General features: G+C 40.6%; 2 protein-coding genes across 3 annotated transcripts; one reads left to right on the top strand and one right to left on the bottom strand.

Moving 5' to 3' along the window:
* The first annotated feature begins 1,218 nt into the window (after positions 1-1,218).
* Positions 1,219-21,676, top strand: LOC110515220 (golgin subfamily A member 6-like protein 1). Its single transcript, XM_036933965.1, has 2 exons — positions 1,219-1,288; positions 20,461-21,676. Exon 2 carries the CDS (start codon positions 20,529-20,531, stop codon positions 21,279-21,281), a length of 753 nt encoding a protein of 250 aa, XP_036789860.1. The 5' UTR covers positions 1,219-1,288; positions 20,461-20,528; the 3' UTR covers positions 21,282-21,676.
* LOC118936762 (dual specificity testis-specific protein kinase 2-like) lies at positions 2,629-22,505 on the bottom strand. Of its 2 annotated transcripts, none has more exons than XM_036933967.1 (4): positions 22,368-22,428; positions 4,379-4,607; positions 3,113-3,192; positions 2,629-2,989 (listed from the first exon to the last, which is right to left on the bottom strand). In XM_036933967.1, exons 2-4 carry the CDS (start codon positions 4,470-4,472, stop codon positions 2,897-2,899), a joined length of 267 nt encoding a protein of 88 aa, XP_036789862.1. In that variant the 5' UTR covers positions 4,473-4,607; positions 22,368-22,428; the 3' UTR covers positions 2,629-2,896. The 2 variants fall into 2 exon arrangements, with proteins under 2 accessions (XP_036789862.1, XP_036789861.1); XM_036933966.1 differs by having other exon boundaries at positions 2,734-2,989; positions 4,379-4,518; positions 22,368-22,505.
* Between the last annotated feature and the right edge of the window lie 441 nt (positions 22,506-22,946).

Below are 22,946 nucleotides of genomic sequence, written 5' to 3'. Positions count from 1 at the left end.
AACAGGGTGTGTTTTTTTTTTTCTTGTTTCTGGTAGATGAGCTCTAATATTGCAGGTAGATTGTGGCTTCCATCAATGTAATTGTCTGCTAGATTACAAATCTCCCATGTATTTTTTTGTAAATATGTATAATATATATATATTCCATTTTTACCTTTGTTATTTTCCGCTGACCCTTCCACACCTCCCCACATTGGAGTAAACTAATGGACATCAACACTTAGGCTTCCAGCTTATACATACTATATACACTTTACTGACACAGTATATTTGACAATCTTGTAATTTTTAGTCCCACCCTTCAGCTCCTCTCAACCCTCCCATCTGTCTCTGAACATCATCTTGCTTTGATTTCTATTTGACATATACAGTGCCTTGCGAAAGTATTCGGCCCCCTTGAACTTTGCAACCTTTTGCCACATTTCAGGCTTCAAACATAAAGATATAAAACTGTATTTTTTTGTGAAGAATCAACAACAAGTGGGACACAATCATGAAGTGGAACGACATTTATTGGATATTTCAAACTTTTTTAACAAATCAAAAACTGAAAAATTGGGCGTGCAAAATTATTCTTGGTATTTGATGGGAGTCAATTTAGCAAAAATTATAATGGCATAAAAACAGTTTAGCACATACAGATAGATGTAGGATCTTAATTTGATAAATATTTTGTTGCTGAAGGTTTTCCTGCACAGCAGCAAATGCAAAATTGTAGTGGATTTGCATTTTAAGTACTCTAAAGTTTCTAATGTCCACTTTGAAAGTCCAGACTTGATTTTCCCTAATCCATATAATAATTCACATTTCCTACTGCTACAGGATTATTTTCCTGCTGTAGCAAACAGGCTAAAATTAAGATCCTGCATCTGTAGAGGCAATGCTCACAGATTGTTTTGTGCAGACCATGAAGAAACAAATTGTTTTTGCCATTACTCAAAATGCGCTAACAAGCAGTACATGAAGTCTAGACCTATTAAAAAAGTTAACAAGTGTTCTTGTTATCCAACAGGAATCCAACTGCATACACAAAATGGGGAGATCCGCATTGTTCTGGTCGGGAAGACAGGAGCTGGGAAAAGTGTTGCAGGAAACATCATTCTAGGGGAAAAAGCTTTCCCATCAAAAATCTCCTCTATTTCTCAGACAAAAAACTGTCACAAGAGAAGAGGGAAGGTGGGTGAGCAAAGTGTAGCTGTTATTGACACCCCAGGTTTGTTTGATACTTCATTGTCCAATGAAGAGTCACTGAAAAAGATTGCTGAATGCATCTCTTTCTCTGCACCTGGTCCCCATGTGTTCCTGATTGTGATCCAGCTGGGAAGATTCACTGAAGAGGAACAGAAAACTGTGGAGATGATTAAGACATTATTTGGGGATGAAGCATCCAAATACACCATGGTTCTCTTCACACATGGAGACTATCTTCATGGTGATGATGATGATGATGATGATGATGTAACAATTGCACAGTTCATGCTTGAAAATCCACATCTGGATAGTGTTATTTCCCAATGCAATGGGGGATATCATGTCTTCAACAAGAAAGATAAGAATGGAGACTGGATGGAACTAGCCGTTAGGTTGCAGAAACAGGGAGGAAAAGGACGAGGCTGGGTGTAGGAGAAGTCTCCCTTGTGTAGGGACAGCGCCCTCTAGTGTGTCAGGAGACATGCTTCAGTCCATAGGCTCCCCCAGAGAAAAATCTTCCTCCTCTTCCTCTTCCAGAGGATCCAGAGACACCATGTCCAGGTCCAGAGGCAGCCCTGAATCATCTGACACGTCCTCCGCCATCCCTCCCTTCTCCTTCCATCCTCCACAATCCCTCCCTTCTCCTTTCATCCTCCACCATCCCTCCCTTCTCCTTCCTCCTCCACCATCCCTCCCTTCTCCTTCTTCTTTCATCCTCCACCATCCCTCCCTTCTCCTTCTTCCTTTCATCCTCCACCATCCCTCCCTTCTCTTTCCTCCTTTCATCCTCCACCATCCCTCGCTTCTCCTTCCATCCTCCACCATCCCTCCCTTCTCCTTTCATCCTCCACCATCCCTCCCTTCTCCTTCCTCCTTTCATCCTCCACCATCCCTCCCTTCTCCTTCCTCCTTTCATCCTCCACCATCCCTCCCTTCTCCTTCCTCCTTTCATCCTCCACCATCCCTCCCTTCTCCTTCCATCCTCCACCATCCCTCCCTTCTCCTTCCTCCTTTCATCCTCCACCATCCCTCCGCCATCCCTCCCTTCTCCTTCCTCCTTTCATCCTCCTCCACCATCCCTCCCTTCTACTTCCATCCTCCACCATCCCTCCCTTCTCCTTCCATCCTCCACCATCCCTCCCTTCTACTTCCATCCTCCACCATCCCTCCCTTCTCCTTTCATCCTCCACCATCCCTCCCTTCTCCTTCCTCCTTTCATCCTCCACCATCCCTCCACCATCCCTCCCTTCTCCGTCCTCCTTTCATCCTCCACCGTCTCTCCTTTGTCCTTCCTCCTCCACCACCTCTTCTTCCTCCACTTTCTGCAGGTCGTGGTCGGGGTACCGGAGGAGGGCGAGGGTTCGCCCTAGCTCGGGGTGCAGGGGAGGGACTGGCAGTTTAGGGTTGGCACGTGGAGAAAGAAGTTCCCCCTAAGGGGGGAGAGGCGCAGGTGTCAGGCTGCTGGGGGAGGGTGAAGGTCAGGGAGATGACAGACTTGCTGGTGTGTTGTAGAGCTTGATGTGGCCCCCGTTCAGGTCCTGCCACAGAGAGAAGGGGTTGACCCGGACCGGGGTTTCGAGAGGGGATGTCCTTGGGGGAAGCATGTCCAACTGGCTCCGTGACAACCGCTGGTCGCCAGGGCGACGGGGAACTAAGACGTCGGTAAGGGCTGATCTGGACAGTGGTGGGTTCTGCGGAGAGATAATCACCCAGAGGGATGGGCTTCTTCCTCTCCTATCTCCATCCCCTCCAGCAAGACCACTATCTCAGAGAACGAGAGACGTAGCTTTGAATTCATCTGAGAAAGAGGGAAAAACAGAGTGAGGGGAGCAGGAAGAGTGTAAACAGTGCATACTTTTTGGAATGTATGGTTTTAGATTGTCAATTGCGTTTACAGTCAGTATGCCTGTCTGTATCTTACGTTGCAGCAGAAGACTGCAAGGTTGAGGAATGGTGTGGGACAGTCACCGACCAGGTTCTCCACGTCTAGTCCACAAAGTCCTGCACACACAGAAAACCATCATCATCTTTTAATGTAGCCGACTAGCTGTCAATCAGTTTGTCTTGACTAAGTTTAAAAAACATAATTGTAGTTCTCCATCTTGTCCACTCAATGGAGACATACACTGTGATAGAGTTATCCTCATTAAAGTGGAACTGACAGCATTTTAGCAACATGAAATCGTATTAAAATCTGTTTATATAGACCCCCAGGAAGAATAACATTTTATTTTTTACATTTTCTGACAAGCAAGCAATTGGATAAGGTAATTTTCACTTTTTCATAAATTCTTAGAATGTTTGGGAATTACATATACTAAAGCATTTGTGAAAATTCTATAGCAGATAATATAGAATGGAAAAGCAGCCTTGTGTTTGGACAATTAATAGACACTGCAGTAAATAAAACCAAATAAAAACCTCTGTCTCATCCAGGACCGGAGTCGTCGCAGACAGGTGAGTTACAAATATAATGGTTATATTATGGAAAAAAAGAAGCCTTTTGTGCCAAATGTTTTTGGGAACCCCTGTGGTGATATAGATATGTGATGTTGGGATTCAGCAACAAGGGATTTTTTTTCAAATCACTCGATCAATCATATCTTCACCATCAGTTGGTAATATTGGTGAATGAAAAATCCCTCTGTGTTGACCTGACTCTTTTATTTGGCTTTTGAAATACTCTAACACAAATTACATTATTTATTAATTAATTGAGACAGAAACACATGTAATTATGTAATCAAGGAATAATCTTACAGTATTGGGTTGTGGGTGTTAAATAGAATCATAAACAGGAACTATGAACAAATTGTTTAAATAATTATTGTACTCATACATTTTAAATACCACTTATTAATAGAGCTATTTGTTATTAATGAACTTAGCTTTTTTCTTGATTAGTTTCATATTGATTAATACAAGCACATAAATACATTTTGAAATGACCTAATTAATGAAAATGAACACAATGTAATGTAGTATAGTGCAAGTTGACAGATGCATTGATTTTTCAATTCATAATTATAGTTTTTTTACTGATCTATACATGAGTTATTGAGATAGGAATAATGCCCATATTTGTTTTATTATTCATCTGTGATCCTACTCATGTACGTCTCTGAGCAGCAGTATTCCATTTTGCTCATCACTAAGGCCATACAAATCTCTTCTCTCATCTACTTACTGTTGCTTTCAGAAGCTGAAATCAGCAATGACCTGAGACTGGTTTTGGTTGGTCTGAGTGGATTGGAGAAGAGTGCAGCATGAAACACCATCATGGGCCAAAAGCTGTTTGATTCCAGAATCAGTCCCAAGTCACTGACCCTGAAGAGTGAGAGCAGAGAGAGAGACGGGGCTGTGTGGGAGGAGAGTGATGGTGGTGGACACTCCAGGTCTGCTCAACAGTGACCTCTCTGAAGAGGAAGTCAGAGATTAGATTGAGAGGTCTTTGTCTCTCTCTAACACCAGGTCCCCATGCCTTCCTACCGGTCATTCAGCTGGGTGTCTTCACAGAACAAGAGAAGAGAGTGATGGTGACACTGGAGAAGATGTTAAGTCCCTCTGTCAGTGAATATACCATAGTGCTCTTTAGTTATGGAGACACTTCCGTAGAGCTGGTTTTTAGAGAAGACAAAAACCTGAAGAATTTTGTTCAGAAATGGGAAGGCAGTTTCCAAGTGTTCAACAATGATGTTAAGGGCGATACCAATCAGGTCAGAGAGCTTTAAGACAAAGTAGAAGACGTAATAAGACAGAGTAGGCAAAATTATGTGAAAGACATGAAAAGGTCAAGGAAATTCTGCATACCATTAAAACGGATCCAATTGTCCATTTTGGCAATGGTGCCATTACTTGTGGGTTGGCAAGTAGGAAACGAACTGTGGACTAAACAATTAGCGCAGATCAATGAATCTGGAGGGTGAAAGCGAGTTAGGAGGGACACTTTGGGACACAGTGCAGGCAGCAGTCATGATGATGGGGAAGGGATTCCTGTATGTGACAGGAGCAGTAGCACTGTTGTTATTCATTTAACAATTACGAATAATTACACTCAACATCTATGACTTCTACTTTGGATTTGACTGTGGTTTCTCACCAGGATGTTAATCAAAGCATCAGAGCCTGTGAACAGTGCTACATTTTACAAGGTAAAAATCTGTCTTTCTGCCCTTAACAAGGCAGTGTTCCCCGGTAAACCATCATTGTAAATAAGAATGTGTTCTTAACTGATCTGCCTAGTTAAATAAAGGTTAAATAATAATTAGGCCCCAATCTATGGATTTCGTATGACTGGGCAGGGGCCCAGCCAATCAGAATGAGTTTCCCCACGAAAGGGCTTTAATACAGACAGAAATACTCCTCAGTTTCATCAGCTGTCTGGGTGGCTGGTCTCAGATGATCCCGCAGGTGAAGAAGCCGGATGTAGAGGTCATGAAATGGGAATGAGCTGGCATGGTTACACTTGGTCTGCAATTGTGCGACCGATTGGACGCACTGCCAAATTATTTAAAACACTGTTGGGGTGGCTTATGGTAGAGAAAAGTAACATTACATTCTCTGGCAACTACTCTGGTGGACATTCCTGCAGTCAGCATGCCAATTGCACGCTCCCTCAAAACATGAGACATCTGTGGCATCGTGTTGAGTAACAAAACTGCACATTTGAGTGTTGCCTTTTATTGTTCCCCGCACAAGGTGCACCTGTGTAATTATTTGTAAAAAAAAAAAAATGACTCAAGACATTTCAGCTGTCGTTTTTATTAATTTGTAGCAATCTGTTTGCAATCTTCCTCTCCAAGATGGCATAGCAGCCAGACGTCTTTGTCCTGTCGTGTCCCTTGTATACTGTAGATGTCATCCTAACTAACTCGCCCTCCAAATACACCTCTGCTGTTTTCAATCAAGATCTCAGCGATCACTGCCCCATTGCCTGCATCCGTAATGGGTCTGCGACCAAACGACCACCCTTCATCACTGTCAAACGCTCCCTGAAACACTTCTGCGAGCAGGCCTTTCTAATCGACCTGGCCGGGGTATCCTGGAATGACATTGACCTCATCCCGTCAGTAGATGATGCCTGGCTATTCTTTAAAAGTGCCTTCCTCACCATCTTAAATAAGCATGCCCCTCTCAAAAAAAATGTAGAACTAGGAATAGATATAGTCTTTGGTTCACTCCAGACCTGTCTGCCCTGACCAGCACAAAAACATCCTGTGGCGTTCTGCATTAGCATCGAATAGCCCCGGTAATATGTAACTTTTCAGGGAAGTTAAGAACAAATATACACAGGCAGTTAGAAAAGCTAAGGCAAGATTTTTCAAACAGAAATTTGCATCCTGTAGTACTAACTCAAAAAAGTTCTGGGACACTGTAAAGTCCATGGAGAATAAGAGCACCTCATTCCAGCTGCCCACTGCTCTGAGGCTAGGAAACACTGTCACCACTGGTAAATCCACTATAATTGAGAATTTCAATAAGCATTTCTCTACGGCTGGCCATGCCTTCCACATGGCTACCCCTACCCCGGTCAACTGCCCGGCACCCTCCACAGCAACCCGCCAAAGCCCCCACCAGTTCTCCTTTACCCAAATCCAGATAGCTGATGTTCTGAAAGAGCTGCAAAATCTGGACCCCTAGAAATCAGCCGGGCTAGACAATCTGGACCCTCTCTTTCTAAAATGATCTGCCGAAATTGTTGTAACCCCTATTACTAGCCTGTTCAACCTCTCTTTCGTATCGTCTGAGATTCCCAAAGATTGGAAAGCTGCCGTGGTCATCCCCTCTCTTCAAAGGGGGTGACAATCTAGACCCAAACTGCTACAGACCTATATCAATCCTACCCTGTCTTTCTAAGGTCTTCGAAAGCCAAGTTAACAAACAATCTCTTAGAACTACCCATCCTGGATCCTGGAGAATTGTCATCAACTGACACTAATTAGCATAACGCAACGGACAAAAAATCTTACTAGAAAATATTCATATTCATGAAATCACAAGTGAAATATATTGAAACACAGCTTAGCCTTTTGTTAAAAGTAATGTCTAAGCCAATGAATTATTAAAATATAGTTAAAGGTTATTTATCAGACAATTCATTATAGAAATATTAAGCTAGCCCAATTATTAGGCAATTCAATATCAAATGCAAATGTATTGAAGGATAACTCTGTAAGGCGCCTTGCACAATCAATGAACCAAAAGCATCGCCCAGGTCTATACGTTATCTCCAAGACTCATGGATAAAAAGTTTGTAGCTTAACATAAGGTAACCAGTCCATTCAGTATGCACACTAAAAAGTATACACTTAAATGTAATTGCTACTATTTTTTATTTTATGTACATGCTAGACCAATTATGTACCAAAGACATCTTGAATCAGTTTTTTTTTCATGTTTATGTCATGCATAATATGTATTGTATAACAGCACAATCATTATTTTAATTAAGTTGGGCTCTACAGGTCTAAAGTACGCATATGCATACGCTCTAATATGTGTTCGAGTGTTTGTTTGAATAAATCATCGCCTTAGAAAATGCTGTCCATTTAGTTGTGTTCGGCTTTGAAACAACATCCACAACGATCATCTTTTCCACTCAGTTTCAACCCGTTTGTTCTTCAAATTTACCAATCAAGGTGAGGTGAGTGTTAAAATAACTACACTGTTGTGATGATGTGTTTGATGTGATTTTCAAATTGCATTTGCTTCTACACCTGCATTGCTTGCTGTTTGGGGTTTTAGGCTGGGTTTCTGTACAGCACTTTGAGTTATCAGCTGATGTAAGAAGGGCTTTATAAATACATTTCCCTCCTTGACTCAACACTGAGAATTCCGAGGTGACTTAACCTGTCATCAACCACGGTTATCCTGAGGTGGGTTTTAATCAGTTTTAGAGCTGAGAAGCTTCTCTCGCAAGAAGCACTGCTGACTGGTGTAACAACAGAAATCTTGCAAAGTCGAAATAGCTCATGGAAGACCTCTTTAGAAGGTTCTAGAAACACAACAAAGTAAAGGAGAGTAGATGGTCTGTCTCTTTCACTTTTTTCTCTCCTATCGAGAAGCCCCCTGGTTTGATGAACCTCATGTTTGAGGTCCTCTAAATCTGACTCAAAGGTCTGAGCAAAGTCAAACAGAAGCTCCTCATTCAAAAATGCTGTTCTCTTTGGGTTGAGAGACTGGACCCCTTGCATTATCTCACAATTCTTCTTTGAAAAACGCCTCTGTCAAGACTGTCAAGCACCTGATAAAACATAGCTTTTTCGAAGTTCTCACCATCACTTTGGTCACTATTATTCTGTCCTACAGTGCTCATCTTCAATGAGTCGTGAAATATAGTTTTAGGCTGTCTTTTACACACTGTACACTTATTTTGCAGTGCTCTGCAATTTCTTCAATCTCTTTCCATAGTTCTCCAAAATAACCCTCACTTCTCTAGTCCTGTAATGTGTCTATAAGGGCACCTACTAGATCCACTGCCCTTGCTAAGTCAAGAGAGCTTGATTGGAGCATGTCAGAAAGACATTTGGCATCACCAAGCACTTTACAACATTTTACCAAAATGAAAGGTAAATCTGAGAAAGAAGGCCCCTTGCCTCCACTGATATATCACCACTATTTTCAAGTGTGATGTCCTGTAACACTCTCAGAACTGCTGGAAGACTGTCCCTCAGATTACGTCATGCCATGTGTCTGCCTTCTGCAAGTCTCTGTAGTTCCCTGGGCTGCTGCTGTGGATACAGCTCTTTCTGAACTGCAAGCCACTTGAGATGAACGTACGAGCCAGACAAAGTTATAAAGCTTCTACAGGAGAGCAAAAAACTGGGTCAGGCACTGATTTTACAGTATCGAGAAGCACCAAATTCAAACAATGTGCATTATATTACACACAAAATGCAAATATTGCACTGTTTTTAATCCGTGCAGACAGGACCCTCATCTGTGGATCTTGAAATGTCTGAAATACACGTTAAATAATGTGTCATATCTCTATGCAAATGTATAATTAAGGGATCCACAAGATTAGATACTAACAGCTGCTAACTAAAATGTGTAGTTTAAAGTTTAGGCCTAGCCAACCATTGGGCCCTTTTGGAACAGCATATCTGGTGTCTCTCTTATCTGATTAACTGTCTGGGAGCCAAAGATCTAACGTTAAATTACACAGCGACTCATCTTTCGTAAAAGTTGTTCAGGAAACCTAAAGCCGATGCTAAACCCTAAAACAGTCGAACGTCAAAATAAATGCTTCTTTCAACAAGAGGTGAAATGAGATGTCAATCAGCATCAAACTGCATGTAGAACATTATATTTTGGGGTGGCACCCGGTGTGGCCAATCAGATGGCAGGGGTTTCCAGTGCAAACCTGGACACCCCTCTGGCTACGCCCCTGGGGTTAAGTTTAGGAGTTAGGTTAAAGGGTTAAGGTTAGGGTTAGGGGAAGATTTAGCTAACATGCTAAGTAGTAGCAAAGTAGCTAAAAAAGTAGTAAGTAGTTTAAAAGAAGCTAATTAGATCAAATGTGCAAGTTGTCCGTGATGAGATTTAATATAATATAAATATAGAAGGGACCTTTTCCCGACAATGTGACCTGACTAGGAAAACGTCCAGGTCTTTAACTAAGGCCCGGAGTTTCCCCTGGTCAGGTCATGTATAGCTTCTCCTAGAATTAAAGGATACAAGGAAAGGAAGCCATTTAAGAGTATTGAGACACAGCCATATGAGCCACAGTGTGGCCTGGTCTGTCTGGATCCTCCAGGCCAGCAGAGGGAGAAAAAAAGGATATGCCGCTCTGGGGACCCTAGACAAAATGGCATCCTATTCCCTATATAGTGCACTACTTTTGATAAGGGCCCATGGAGCTTAGGTCAAAATCAGTGAAATAGGGTGCCATTTCAGACAGTCAGATAAGGAACCAGCAGCCCTATGTAATCAAGAGTGCAGCGATTATCATCAACAGTGTTAAAAAATATATATATATAGTAAAGACTATGTACACCTCACTCACTTTATATTCAATTATTACACTCAGTTCTCTAATATATCACACACGGGTACAGGAAAATAACCAGCGAACCGTTAACATTACAAAACAGACATTAGGGGACAAACTATAGTCATTCAGTCACACACATACTCTTTCACTCTCTCACCATCTCTCACTTCTCACTCTCTCTCACACAGAACTTTGAGAGTTATTATTTGTACAATAAATAAGGAGAATTGCTTTTCATGATGTTTCAAAATGACACAAGCTGATAAAGCGCAGACACACTGAGAGGATACCTGGATCATAGAGGGTTATAGGAAGAACACTGAGGTTTGAGGGAAGAAGAAGCACCTGGTTGAATGAAATGCAAATCGCCAGCACCACCCAGACCAGTGAGGGATCATTATGTAGCATGAACAAGGATTTAACACCATAGTACCCTCCAAACTCGTCATTAAGCTCGAGACCCTGGGTCTTAAGCAAAAAAGCTAATTATGGACTCCTCTTTAAATCTGTGTATTCCTCCAAAGCTCAGTTGTGCTGAGTCTGCACAACACTGCCAGGACCTAGGATCAAGGGAGACTCAAGTTTTGTAATACTATATCTCTTGACACATTGATGAAAATAATCATGACCTCTAAACCTTCACGCTGCACACTGCACCCTATTCCAACTAAACTACTGAAAGAGCTGCTTCCTGTGCTTGGCCCGCCTATGTTGAACATAATAAATGTCTCTCTATCCACCAGATATGTACCAGACTCACTAAAAGTGGCAATAATAAAGCCTCTCTTGAAAAAGCCAAACCTTAACCCAGAAAATATAAACAACTATTGGCCTATATTGAATCTTCCATTCCTCTCAACATTTTTTGAAAAAGCTGTTGAACCGCAACTCACTGCCTTCCTGAAGACAAACAATGTATACAAAGAACTTCATTCTGGTTTTAGACCCTATCATAGCACTGAGACTGAGAAGGTGGTAAATGACCTTTTAATGGCGTTAGACCGAGGCTCTGCCTCTGTCCTTGGGCTCCTAGACCTTAGTGCAGCTTTTGATACCATCGATCACCACATTCTTTTGGAGAGATTGGAAACCCAAATTGGTCTACAAGGACAAGTTCTGGCCTGGTTTAAAGTCGTATCTGTCAAAAAGATATCAGTTTGTCTTTGTAGATGGTTTGTCCTCTGACAAATCAACAGTAAATTTCGGTGTTCCTCAAGGCTCCGTTTTAGGACCACTATTGTCTTCACTATGTTACCTCTTGGTGATGTCAATCGGAAACAATGTTATCTTTCACTACTTTGTGGATGACACACAGCTGTACATTTTGATGAAACATGGTGAAGCCCCAAAATTGCCCTCCCTGGAAGCCTGTGTTTCAAACATAAGGAAGTGGATGGCGGCAAATGTTCTACTTTTAAACTCCAACAAAACAGAGATGCTAGTTCTCGGTCCCAAGAAACAAAGAGATCTTCTGTTGAATCTGACAATTAACCTTAATGGTTGTACAGTCATCTCAAATAAAACTGTGAAGGAGCTCGGTGTTACTCTGGACTCTGATCTCTATTTTGGCGAACATATCAAGACTCTGTCAAGGACAGCTTTTTTTTCCATCTACGTAACATTGCAAAATTCAGAAACTTTCTTGGCAAAAATGTATCCATGCTTTTGTCACTAGGTTAGACTACTGCAATGCTCTACTTTCTGGCTACCTGGATAAATCACTAAATCAACTTCAGTTAGTGCTTAACACAGCTGCTAGAATCTTGACTAGAACCAAAAAAATGTGATCAAAATACCCCAGGGCTAGCCTCCCTACACTGGCTTCCTGTTAAGGCTAGGGCTGTTTTCAAGGTTGCATTGCTAACCTACGAAGCATTACATGGGCTTGCACTTACCTATCTTTCCGACTTGGTCCTTCCGTACATACCTACACGTATGCTACTGTCACAAAACGCAGGCCTCCTTACTGTCACTACAATTTCTAAGCAAGCAGCTTTCTCCTATAGAGCTCAATTTTTATGGAATTGTCTGCCTATCCATGTGAGAGACGCAGACCCAGTCGCGACCTTTAAGTCTTTATTGAAGACTCATCTCTTCAGTAGGTCCTATGATTGAGTGTAGTCTGGCCCAGGAGTCCCTAGGAGGGGTGCGTCACTTGAGTGGGTTGAGTCACTGACGAGATCTTCCTGTCTGGGTTGGCGCCCCCCCATTGGGTTCTTGCCGTGGGGGAGATCTTTGTAGCCTATACTCAGCCTTGTCTCAGAATAGAAAGGTGGTGGTTGAAGATATCCCTCTAGTGGTGTGGGGGCTGTGCTTTGGCAAAGTGGGTGGGGTTATATCTTGCCTTTTTGGCCCTGTCCAGGGGTATCGTCAAGACGGGGCCACAGTGTCTCCTGACCCCTCCTGTCTCAGCCTCCAGTATTTATGCTGCAGTAGTTTATGTGTCTGGGGGCAAGGGTCAGTCTGTTATATCTGGAGTACTTCTCCTGTCCTATCCCGTGTCCTTTGTGAATTTAAGTATGCTCTCTCTAATTCTCTCTTTCTTTCTCTCTCTCGGAGGACCTGAGCCCTAGGACCATGCCTCAGGACTACCTGACATGATGACTCCTTGCTGTCCCCAGTCCACCTGGCCGTGCTGCTGCTCCAGTTTCAACTGTTCTGCCTTATTATTATTTGATCATGCTGGTAATTTATGAACATTTGAACATATTGGCCATATTCTGTTATAATCTCCACCCGGCACAGCCAGAAGAGGACTGCCCACCCCACATAGCCTGGTTCCTCTCTAGGTTTCTTCCTAGGTTTTGGCCTTTCTAGGGAGTTTTTCCTAGCCACCGTGCTTCTACACCTGCATTGCTTACTGTTTGGGGTTTTAGGCTGGGTTTCTTTACAGCACTTTGACATAGGCCGATGTATGAAGGGCCTTATGATTGATTTATTGATGACAGTTTATTAAAGCTGGTATTTACCAATGATGATACTTATAGTAACAAGCTAATCAGAAGTGCCTTGCATGTAGAGGAAGGGTTCTAGTAGAAAAAACAGAGCCCCTGTCCAGAAACATCTAGCCTCTTCCTATACAGCACTGGTGGAGATCTGAGAGGATTGGACAGGTTGAAGCAATAATGAAATTCCACCTAGCCTATCAGAGGGTAAGGTGAAGCTATCACTATAGTAATCATTCATGTCTTCTCAGATCTCTACAAGTATCTTGGGGAAAGGTTTGTTTCTGGATAAAAATAGAGACGCATCTCCATAATGAATTAAAATTTCATCTAGCAACAGACCAACCAATATCCTAGCCAGCAGAAGGGTTTAGTAGTTAGCTACTTACATGCTTTCAAGACATATTTTATTTATTGGTATTATAAATACAATGTTTTCATTGACAAGATTCTCAGCATAAAAACAGTAAAGAAAATAAGAGACTCACTCAGCTGTGAGTCTTTCTGGGTACGTTTCTGAGAGCTTTGCACACCTGAACTGTACAATATTTGAACATTATTATTTTTACAACTCATCAAGCTCTGTCAAGTTGGTTGTTGATCATTGCTAGACAGCCATTTTTAAGTCTTGCCATATATGTTCAAACCTATTTAAGTTGAAACTAACTAGGCCACTCAGGAACATTCATTGTAGCCTTGGTAAGCAACTCCAATGTATATCGTTATTTTATGCCTGGTTATGACACCTACATAAGTGTCAAAACCCACATTTATTCAAATTATTTTTCTCCCTGCCAAGAAGATTCCTTTCGTTTTACGTTAGTTTCTTAAATCCTTTGTTGTTGCAATAAATTCTTTACAATCATATTTTCTTCATCATGTTTTATATAAGTTTCATGATGCTTTATGACCATTCTGTGTCACTTTACTTGGACGAATAAAATGGTCGAGGTTCTGTCCGAAAAAATATGCAGGCATTGCATTGAATCAACCAAAGGTTGCGTGCCACATCTTCCAGATGGCACTATCATATGATGTGGTTAGCTGACATTAAATACCTATCCAAGCGTTGTAAGATATAGCTTTAGTCAGCTTGCGTCAGTAACATAGTCACCGCAGGAACTCAACACAGCATTTCCAAGAAATCACGTGACTGACTAGAAAGCAAAAACGTTCATACGAACCCAAACAGTGCTATAAAACATTGGCTGCATCTCCAATTGTAGACATATGCCTCCAGATATCTAGCTCAAAAGGCAGGCAAAGGTAAGGACGACCAGAAAGTTACTATTACAAGACAAGCCTGAAACACATTCCTGTTGCATGTTTTGATATTACAAATGGGTGTTCTTTCCAAATTGACATTCAAAAATGATCTGTGAAACTTTTACAAAGACTGCATATGCAATTTATTTTATACAAAGCATTCTATAATATGTTTATCGTAACGAGAGTAAGTAATGAATACATGTCATGTTATAATTTTGACGCCTGCACTATAAAAGCTCTCTTACCATTTTAAAGCTAGAATCCTTCATTGAAACCATAACAATGCGTTCTCCCCACCCGTTATGCTAAAAAGCTAAGGACTGGGGCTGGATAGATTTAACCACTCAAATTCATAGACAGAGCTATAGACTGATATCAAATGTATAGTTTTATCCATGTATGTTTACAAATAGAATTAAACAAGTTTAGGCCGTAATTCAATCAGATCAAGGAGATAGCCGACAGCCGCATAGCTTATCTTTAGGCGGTGCCGTAGCTGCTCTTGTGATCATTGTCATGAAGCCACACCCTTCCCACTTGCATTAGATTAGATGATCAGCAACGCAGTTAAGCCAAAACCACGGCCGGTTATTCAGAGGGGTGTTTTATTACGCTCCCATTGGATAGCTAGCATTGTCTCACTCACGGGATCAGCGCAGAGACAGTGACCTTCCAAGGTAAGGACGGAAAGTGTACTTTAACAATTTGCTGCCTACCGTAATGCAGACCTATTATTATTATTATTATCATCATCATTATCATGTTAACATTTGCCCATGTATTTATTTTCAGAGTTTCAATGAATTGTAAAAATGTTTCAGAACTCTGCTGTCAGCTAAGTTAACCTAGGCTACTTAAAGTTACTAGCTCGGTATCTGAAGTTGTTATATTATCGTTAGTAGCATATGCTTAAATCTTTATTTCTCAAATGTTTTTTTGCGCTACGTGATATTCACTTCCGGACTTGGAGATCGCTCAAAGCGTGGTAGAACGCTACTCTGAATAACGGGGTGTGGTTTTGTCTTAACTGCGTTGGGGAAAAGAAAGACGCTGTTCAGACGAGAACATGTAGGCTATAAATAAATAATGACGTTGAAATTGAAAATCATTCAATGAAACAAAGATGTATATCTGCCTAATCGAGGTGTGGATTACATACCACATTCCAGTGATCGAATTGAGAAAAAAGGCTGCATGGTATTTATTTAACGGACTCCGTGCAGCTAATGGCAATGTCCCCAAGGAGCGGATTTAGTCCGGAGAAGTAACACTCCAAAAAGTAATTAATAAACCTTTTTCATTTCCATATGTACTAGGAAGCTTAGTTTATTTCTTCGGCTTCAGGAATGTGACTGAAAAAGTGGAGAAAAAAAGTTACTGATTGAAAGTATAACGGGACATCTGTGAACAATTAGAGGAGCTTACTAAGGTCTTCAAAAACTCATATTAGACCGGGAGCCTACCGGGAGCCTAATGCATTATGTCCCTTGCGCTGCTGGTTCACCAGTATGAAGAAAATTGCAAACAGCTTTTTTTGTTCCAGCCCTCAAGAACTGTTGTCTGCTAAAGATAATCCGTTTCCATCTGCCAATTTATGTCAATTTATGGGTAGTATCCAGACGATTTGTCCCCAGAGCTTCCTATACTCTATTTCAGTAAGGTGTTGATGCCGGTACTAAGAAGAATGAGAGGCTCAATTAAATATGTTACAGAACTGCTGTATTTGAAGCACAACTCCCTTCTTCCCAGTTTCCCTGACGTTGCTATGGCAATATAGCTGTATTTAACTTCCCTGTAACTGCTGCTTCTGCAGACAGATCCTTTTCTACACCAAAACTCAGAACTACCTAAGAAGTACAATGTCTCAGGAAATACTGTCTGGGTTGGCAGACTTCAGGACACCAGGGGAGTCTCAAATTTAATTTGATTTAATTTACCTTGAATTTTGCAGCCTATTTGTTTGTTTATCTGTTAGCCAGATAAAATCTTGCTACTGTTATAGCCTCGCTACTGTATATAGCCTCGCTAATGTTATTTTTCCCTGTCTTTTTACTGTTGTTTTTATTTCTTTACTTACCCATTGTTCACCTAATACATTTTTTGCACAGTTGGTTATAGCATGTAAATAAGCATTTCACTGTAAGGTCTACCTACACCGTTGTATTCGGCACCCGTGACAAATAAACTGATTTGAGTTCAACATTAAAGTGGCTGAATTTATCTTCAAACCGACAACTTGTCATTGTTAAGCTATTAGAGTACCTTTTTATAAAATGTTTATACATATCAGCTACAGTTGAATTCGTAAGTTTACATACATACACTTAGGTTGGTCGGCCGATTAATTAGGGCCGATTTCAAGTTTTCATAACAATCGGAAATCGGTATTTTTGGAAACCGATTATTATTATTTTTTTCTACCTTTATTTAACTAGGCAAGTCAGTTAAGAACACATTCTTAATTTCAATGACGGCCTAGGAACGATGGGTTAACTGCCTTGTTCAGGGGCAGAATGACAGATTTTTACCTTGTCCGCTCGGGGATTAGTTTTTGTAACCTTCCTGTTACTAGTCCAACGCTCTAACCACCTGCCTTACATTGCACTCCACGAGGAGCCTGCGTAGCAGTCTGACTATCTGTTACGCGAGGGCAGCAAGAAGCCAAGATAAGTTGCTAGCTAGCATTAAACTTATAAAAAAACAATCAATCAATCTTCACATAATCACTAGTTAACTATGGTTGATGATATTACTAGTTTATCTAGCGTGTCCTGCGTTGCAAATAATCGATGCGGTGCCTGTTAAAAGGAACCACCAGCTTTCATGTGTTCTCATGTTCTGAGCAAGGAACTTAAACGTTAGCTTTTTTACATGGCACATATTCCACTTTTACTTTCTTCTTCAACACTTTGTTTTTGCATTATTTAAACCAAATGTAACGTTTCATTATTTATTTGAGGCTAAATAGATTTTATTGATGTATTATATTAAGTTAAAATACGTGTTAATTCAGTATTGTTGTAATTGTCATTATTACAAATAAATACATAAGAAAAATCGTCATCGGCTTTTTTTGGTCTTCCAATAATCGATATTGGTGTTGAAAAATCATAATCGGTCGACCTCTATTGGAGTCATTAAAACTAGTTTTTCAACCACTCCACAAATTTCTTGTTAACAAACTATAGTTTTGGCAAGTCGGTTAGTACATCTACTTTGTGCATGACACGTAATTTTCCCCAAAATTGTTTACAGACCGATTATTTCACTGTATCACAATTTCAGTGGGTCAGAAGTTTACATACACTAAATTGACTGTGCCTTTAAACAGCTTGGAAAATTCCAGAAAATTATGTCATGGCTTCTGATGGGCTAATTGACATAATTTGAGTCAATTGGAGGTGTACCTGTGGATGTATTTCAAGGCCTACCTTCAAACTCAGTGCTTCTTTTGCTTGACATCATGGGAAAATCTAAAGAAATCCCCCAAGACCTCATAAAAAAAATTGTAGACCACAAGTCTGGTTCATCCTTGGGAGCAATTTCCAAATGCCTGAAGGTACTACGTCCATCTGTGCAAACAATAGTACGCAAGTATAAACACCATGGGACCACGCAGCCGCCATACCGCTCAGGAAGGAGACACATTCTGTCTCCTATAGATTAACGTACTTTGGTGCGAAAAGTGCAAATCAATCCCAGAACAACAGCGAAGGACCTTGTGAAGATGCTGGAGGAAACCGGTACAAAAATATGTATATCCACAGTAAAACGAGTCTTATATTGACGTAACCTGAAAGGCCGCTCAGCAAGGAAGAAGCCACTGCTCCAAAACCGAAATAAATCATTCTCTCTACTATTATTCTATTCTGACATTTCACATTCTTAAAATAAAATGGTGATCCTAACTGACCTAAGACAGGGAATTTTTAATTGGAATAAATTTCAGGAATTGAGAAAAACTTAGCCAAATACATTTAAACTAAGGTGTATGTAAACTTCCGACTTCAACTGTACATTTGGAAACTACGTTCACCGTAGCTAGAATATTTAGCACCCTAACAACCGCTCATTCGGATTAGAAATACAACATTTATTTACACTTAGATGTCTTTCTCTGTCATCTCTCTGTTGAAACCACTAGATCCGTCTATGGGGAGTAGTTAGTCTCTGGTTGTCCACAGAGGTCACAATGACCTTAGTTGTAGGCCTCTTTGCTTGGAGTGTTCTTAGAATGGATACCACAGGTGTCACCCATGGTGGTGAGAGGGATCTGTTCTTCCCTCTCGTCTTTGGTCAAATTGTCCCAGACTACTTTACATACCCATCTGCAGAGTGTAAATGTTTGGTCTTTACCTCTTCACTCGTCAAGAGTTTTACAATTTTCTGGTCTTGTAGTTTTAACCATTTCAATGTGTGGACCACGTCCTCACCTTCTCAATTCTCTATTTAAATTCTCAGCTAGTCCTTTTAAGCACACTGGCCTGAATGGCGGTTCCATCATGTTGACATGAGCTCTGAGCTCACTTGGGCGTGGCTACTGACTGGGCTGACTGAAAAAAAACTATTCTCATTTAGAAGGCTAAAATCACATGGCTATCTTTTCCAAAATAGTTTCATATGTAATACAGTTATCAACATTTAGATGTAAATCTGATATTAGTGAACGCTCTTAAAGTTAGTGCTTCCATTATTACGTCTTTCTGATCATTTTAATAACGTCACAAAATAGACATGAATTTCTCATATTCCATCTGTGATCATTGAAATATATTGTCCCGGTGTCCATTGCTTGATGTTGAAGTTTTTTGTGCAACGCCCAGACATTCCATTCTCAATTTTACAACCGGCTGTTATTAAGTCATAAAACCGGCCCTGTAAGAGAGAGAGAGTTTGGCTGTCAGACATTGGCCTAGCTGATCCGGCACCTTTGATCCTCACCAAGGAGAGTGTCATGACACTTGTGAAGGGCATCTTTACGATGAAGACATACTCTTGTGTGTGCCTCTTCCTGGTCACATTGTGGCATTGATTTCAGAGAGCCCTTTGAGAGCACAAACTCAATTGTAGCATAGATCTCTTTTCCATTTTCAGATTTATTGGCAAACACCTTCTGTGTCAACATTTTGCAAAGCTCCTGTTTGTTATTAGGGTTTCTGAGGAAGTATTAGAATGTACATGGACGTTGGTTGTCTCCCCATCTGTAGTCTTTTAGACTACTTTGTGGGTAGGCAAAGAATGGACAATGACAGCTCCGTCAATTGTGTTTCCTTTATTTAGGCAGTTATTGTTAATTTGCTTAGAGTTTATACTTTTTATAGACAAAAAATATTAGTCTAAGAAGCAATGTGAGACTGAAAATGTAGATTTAGCAGTTCTGTAAGATCAACAGTGTAATTTTTATCCAACAGAGACCCAAATTGCTCTGGTTGGGAACAATAGACCTGGGAAGACCTTGACAGCATTCCAAAACCCTAACATGACTGGTGAGTACTTCGTCTTCATTTCACTGTATGTAGGCTACAAGACAGTGATGGGCACGGATTTATATTTTTATAAATCTTTTTTTTTTTTATGGGTTTGCACAAAATAATTATATTTTCAGTAATTAATACATTTTCATAAATTATATGTAGGATTACATGTAGCTTAATTTATAGATAATGTAATTGTTAATTTGCTTACAGTCCATATTCTACAGACCAATGTCTAAGAATCTAGAAACTGATCATATTCAGTAGCTATTCTGTATGATGACCAAACAAAAAGAACATCAGACTTCTTTCTACAGTAACAACATCTCCTTCTTATCCAACAGAACAAAATAAAGAGGTCCGGATTGTTATGGTTGGAAAGACTGGAGCTGGGAAGAGCGCAACAGGAAACACCATCCTGGGGACAAAAGCTTTTAAATCAAAAATGTCCTCTATTTCTGTGACATCAACATGTGAAAAGAAAAGAGGAGAGGTGGGTGGGCAACATGTAGCTGTCATCGACACACCAGGCTTGTTTGAAACTAAGTTAAAGAGATCTCACAGTGCCTGCTTTTCTCTGCTCCTGGTCCCCATGTGTTCCTGGTTGTGATCAAGCTGGGAAGATTCACTGAAGAGGAACAGAAAACTGTGGAGATGATTCAGACATTATTTGGTGATGAAGCATCCAGATACACCATGGTTCTCTTCACACATGGAGAGAGTCTTGATGATGACGACGTTGTAACAATTGAAGATTATTTGCTTGAAAATCCACATCTTCAGTGTTTGATTGCCAAATGTAATGGAGAGTATCAGGTCTTCAACAACAAAGATAAGAATTGCTCCCAGGTCACTGAGCTGCTTGAGAAGATAAACAAGATGGTGAAGATGAATGGAGGAAGCCACTACACCACTGAGATGTTCCAGGAGGCTGAGAGAGCGATTGAAGAGGAGAAGAACAGGATCCTGAAAGAGAATGAAGAGAAGATACGCAGAGAGGAGGAGAAACTGAAGATGGAAAAAATAAAAATAAAAGCTCTGGAGAAAGTTCTTAAAGAGGAGAATGAGAGGATCCTGAGAAAGAACAAAGAGCAACAACTCAGATATGAGGAGAAACTGGGGGAAATGAAAATAGAAGCTCGGGAGGAAGCAATTAAAAAGGAGAAAGAGAGGGTCCTGAAAGAGTACGAAGAGCAGAGACTCCGAGAGGAGGAACTGACAGTGGTATCATCCAGAATGTTTGCTGTGGGGGAAGAAATAAAGACGCTGCCAGAAAAACATGAAAGAGAGGCTAGAGATGAAGCTGAACAATTTTCAATTTTCAAATATTTGGATTTCAGTGGAATGTTGGCCCCCGTCTTGAATAAGTCGCTCAGCTACATCAGAAGCAAATGTAATATACAATGAAAATGTGAAACAGCGGTGTACCATCTAACATTGCTTTACTCTACTGATTAACTTGCTTAGATATTCAACTAACTAGCTATTGATAAATCTAGCTAGCTAGCTATTGATAAAGATCTGTACATTTTCTGACTTTTTTTTTCTTAGTGTCTCTTCATCTTGCCTGTTCCAGTTCGATATTGTAATGTGGGGTGTCCTCAGAAATTACCTTTTAGATTAGGCCTATATCATGTCATGTGCCATACATCTTCTAAATGCAGGCGGTTGTGGCAATTACATTGACTTCTAATGTAGAGACTCCGAGTTAGAAAATGGTATTTCATACACTGCAGTTGAGAAACAATAAGAAAATGATTCTGCTTTGAAAGCTGATAAACTTCTACCCCCATTTTTGAAAATGGCCCATGAATGTTTTGGTACACCAACTGGAGAACTCTTCTTTGTCTACACCCAGCCAGCATTGTTCACACCCTCTTAGGCCTTAGACCTACCCATCTCTTTAAGGATTCCTGTGAGGCCATTTGCTAAACAGAGTGTTTAGTTATTAAACAACCAAAGATTTCAAGACTGAAAGCGGTGAAAGTAGTAGCCTACAACATCGGAAAACTCCAGGTAAAAATAAATGTTATCTAGGCCTTGGCTTAGTCATGTTGTTCTTCACATTACCATCTCTGGTAAACACACACTATATCAAACTATATCAAATACAATCAACATTTATTTGTCACATGCACAGGATACAGAAGGTGTAAACAGTTCAGTGAAATTGATACTTGCAGAGTGGAGTCTTTTGTTTAGACATGCAACCAGCTAAACAATTAATCATAATCCCAACTCATAATACCATTAATCTGTAGCTAAAGATAACCTACTAGGTTCAATGTTATGTAGCTAGCTAACATTAGGCTATAACTAGCATTGCAGAGATTTGAGATATTAATAATATTGCTACACACTTCATACACGTAACGTTAGCTAGCGAACCAGCCAGCTAACGTCAACTAGCTAACAGTACACATTAACTTGCAATAAAGACAACTTTCTGACAAAATTTGAAATGTATAATATCTGAAAATGCTAGACTCTTACCCTTATACATGGATGAATGATTCTCCCTCTGCCATGGTTGCCCTTAGATTGAAGATGTAATGCGGAGATGGGTGTTTTATACAACAACCTCCTGTGTCTTCTTCTTCTGTATGTTTTATGGCAGACTACAGCCCAAAAAGGTGTGTTACCGCCACCAACTGGACAGGGTTGAAAACACCAAGGTAAAAATAAAACCCATGTGATCTTGAAAACGAACTTTATCCACCCAATATAAAACAATAAAAAAAACACATTGACAACCAAAACCCCAAAACTCCCACTTCTTCCTTCAAATCTCCATATCTCCATTCTCAGGGTCTATGACCTGAGAGGATGGTATGGCTTGTGACAATACTCCTTGCAATTCCTCCGCCAATAAGTCTTTCAGTCCTATATCCACCTTAGCAGTGCCATTAATCACCATAGCTAAAACGACCACATAGTCCACCTTCTTAACTTTAACATATTTGGGTACTGCTGTTGAACTGCAAACCCTGCAGCCTTCAGTGAAGGCCTATTCAACACCATGGACTCTTCGGGAGCACCATTCGAACCCTTAACTCTTCTAACAGCCACTGC

This window comes from Oncorhynchus mykiss, chromosome 10 (assembly GCF_013265735.2).
Source record: "Oncorhynchus mykiss isolate Arlee chromosome 10, USDA_OmykA_1.1, whole genome shotgun sequence".
In the NCBI taxonomy this organism is placed as follows: Eukaryota; Metazoa; Chordata; class Actinopteri; order Salmoniformes; family Salmonidae; genus Oncorhynchus; species Oncorhynchus mykiss.
The sequence above is the reverse complement of the archived record's forward strand: the minus strand, read 5'-3'. Positions and strand labels throughout refer to the sequence as shown.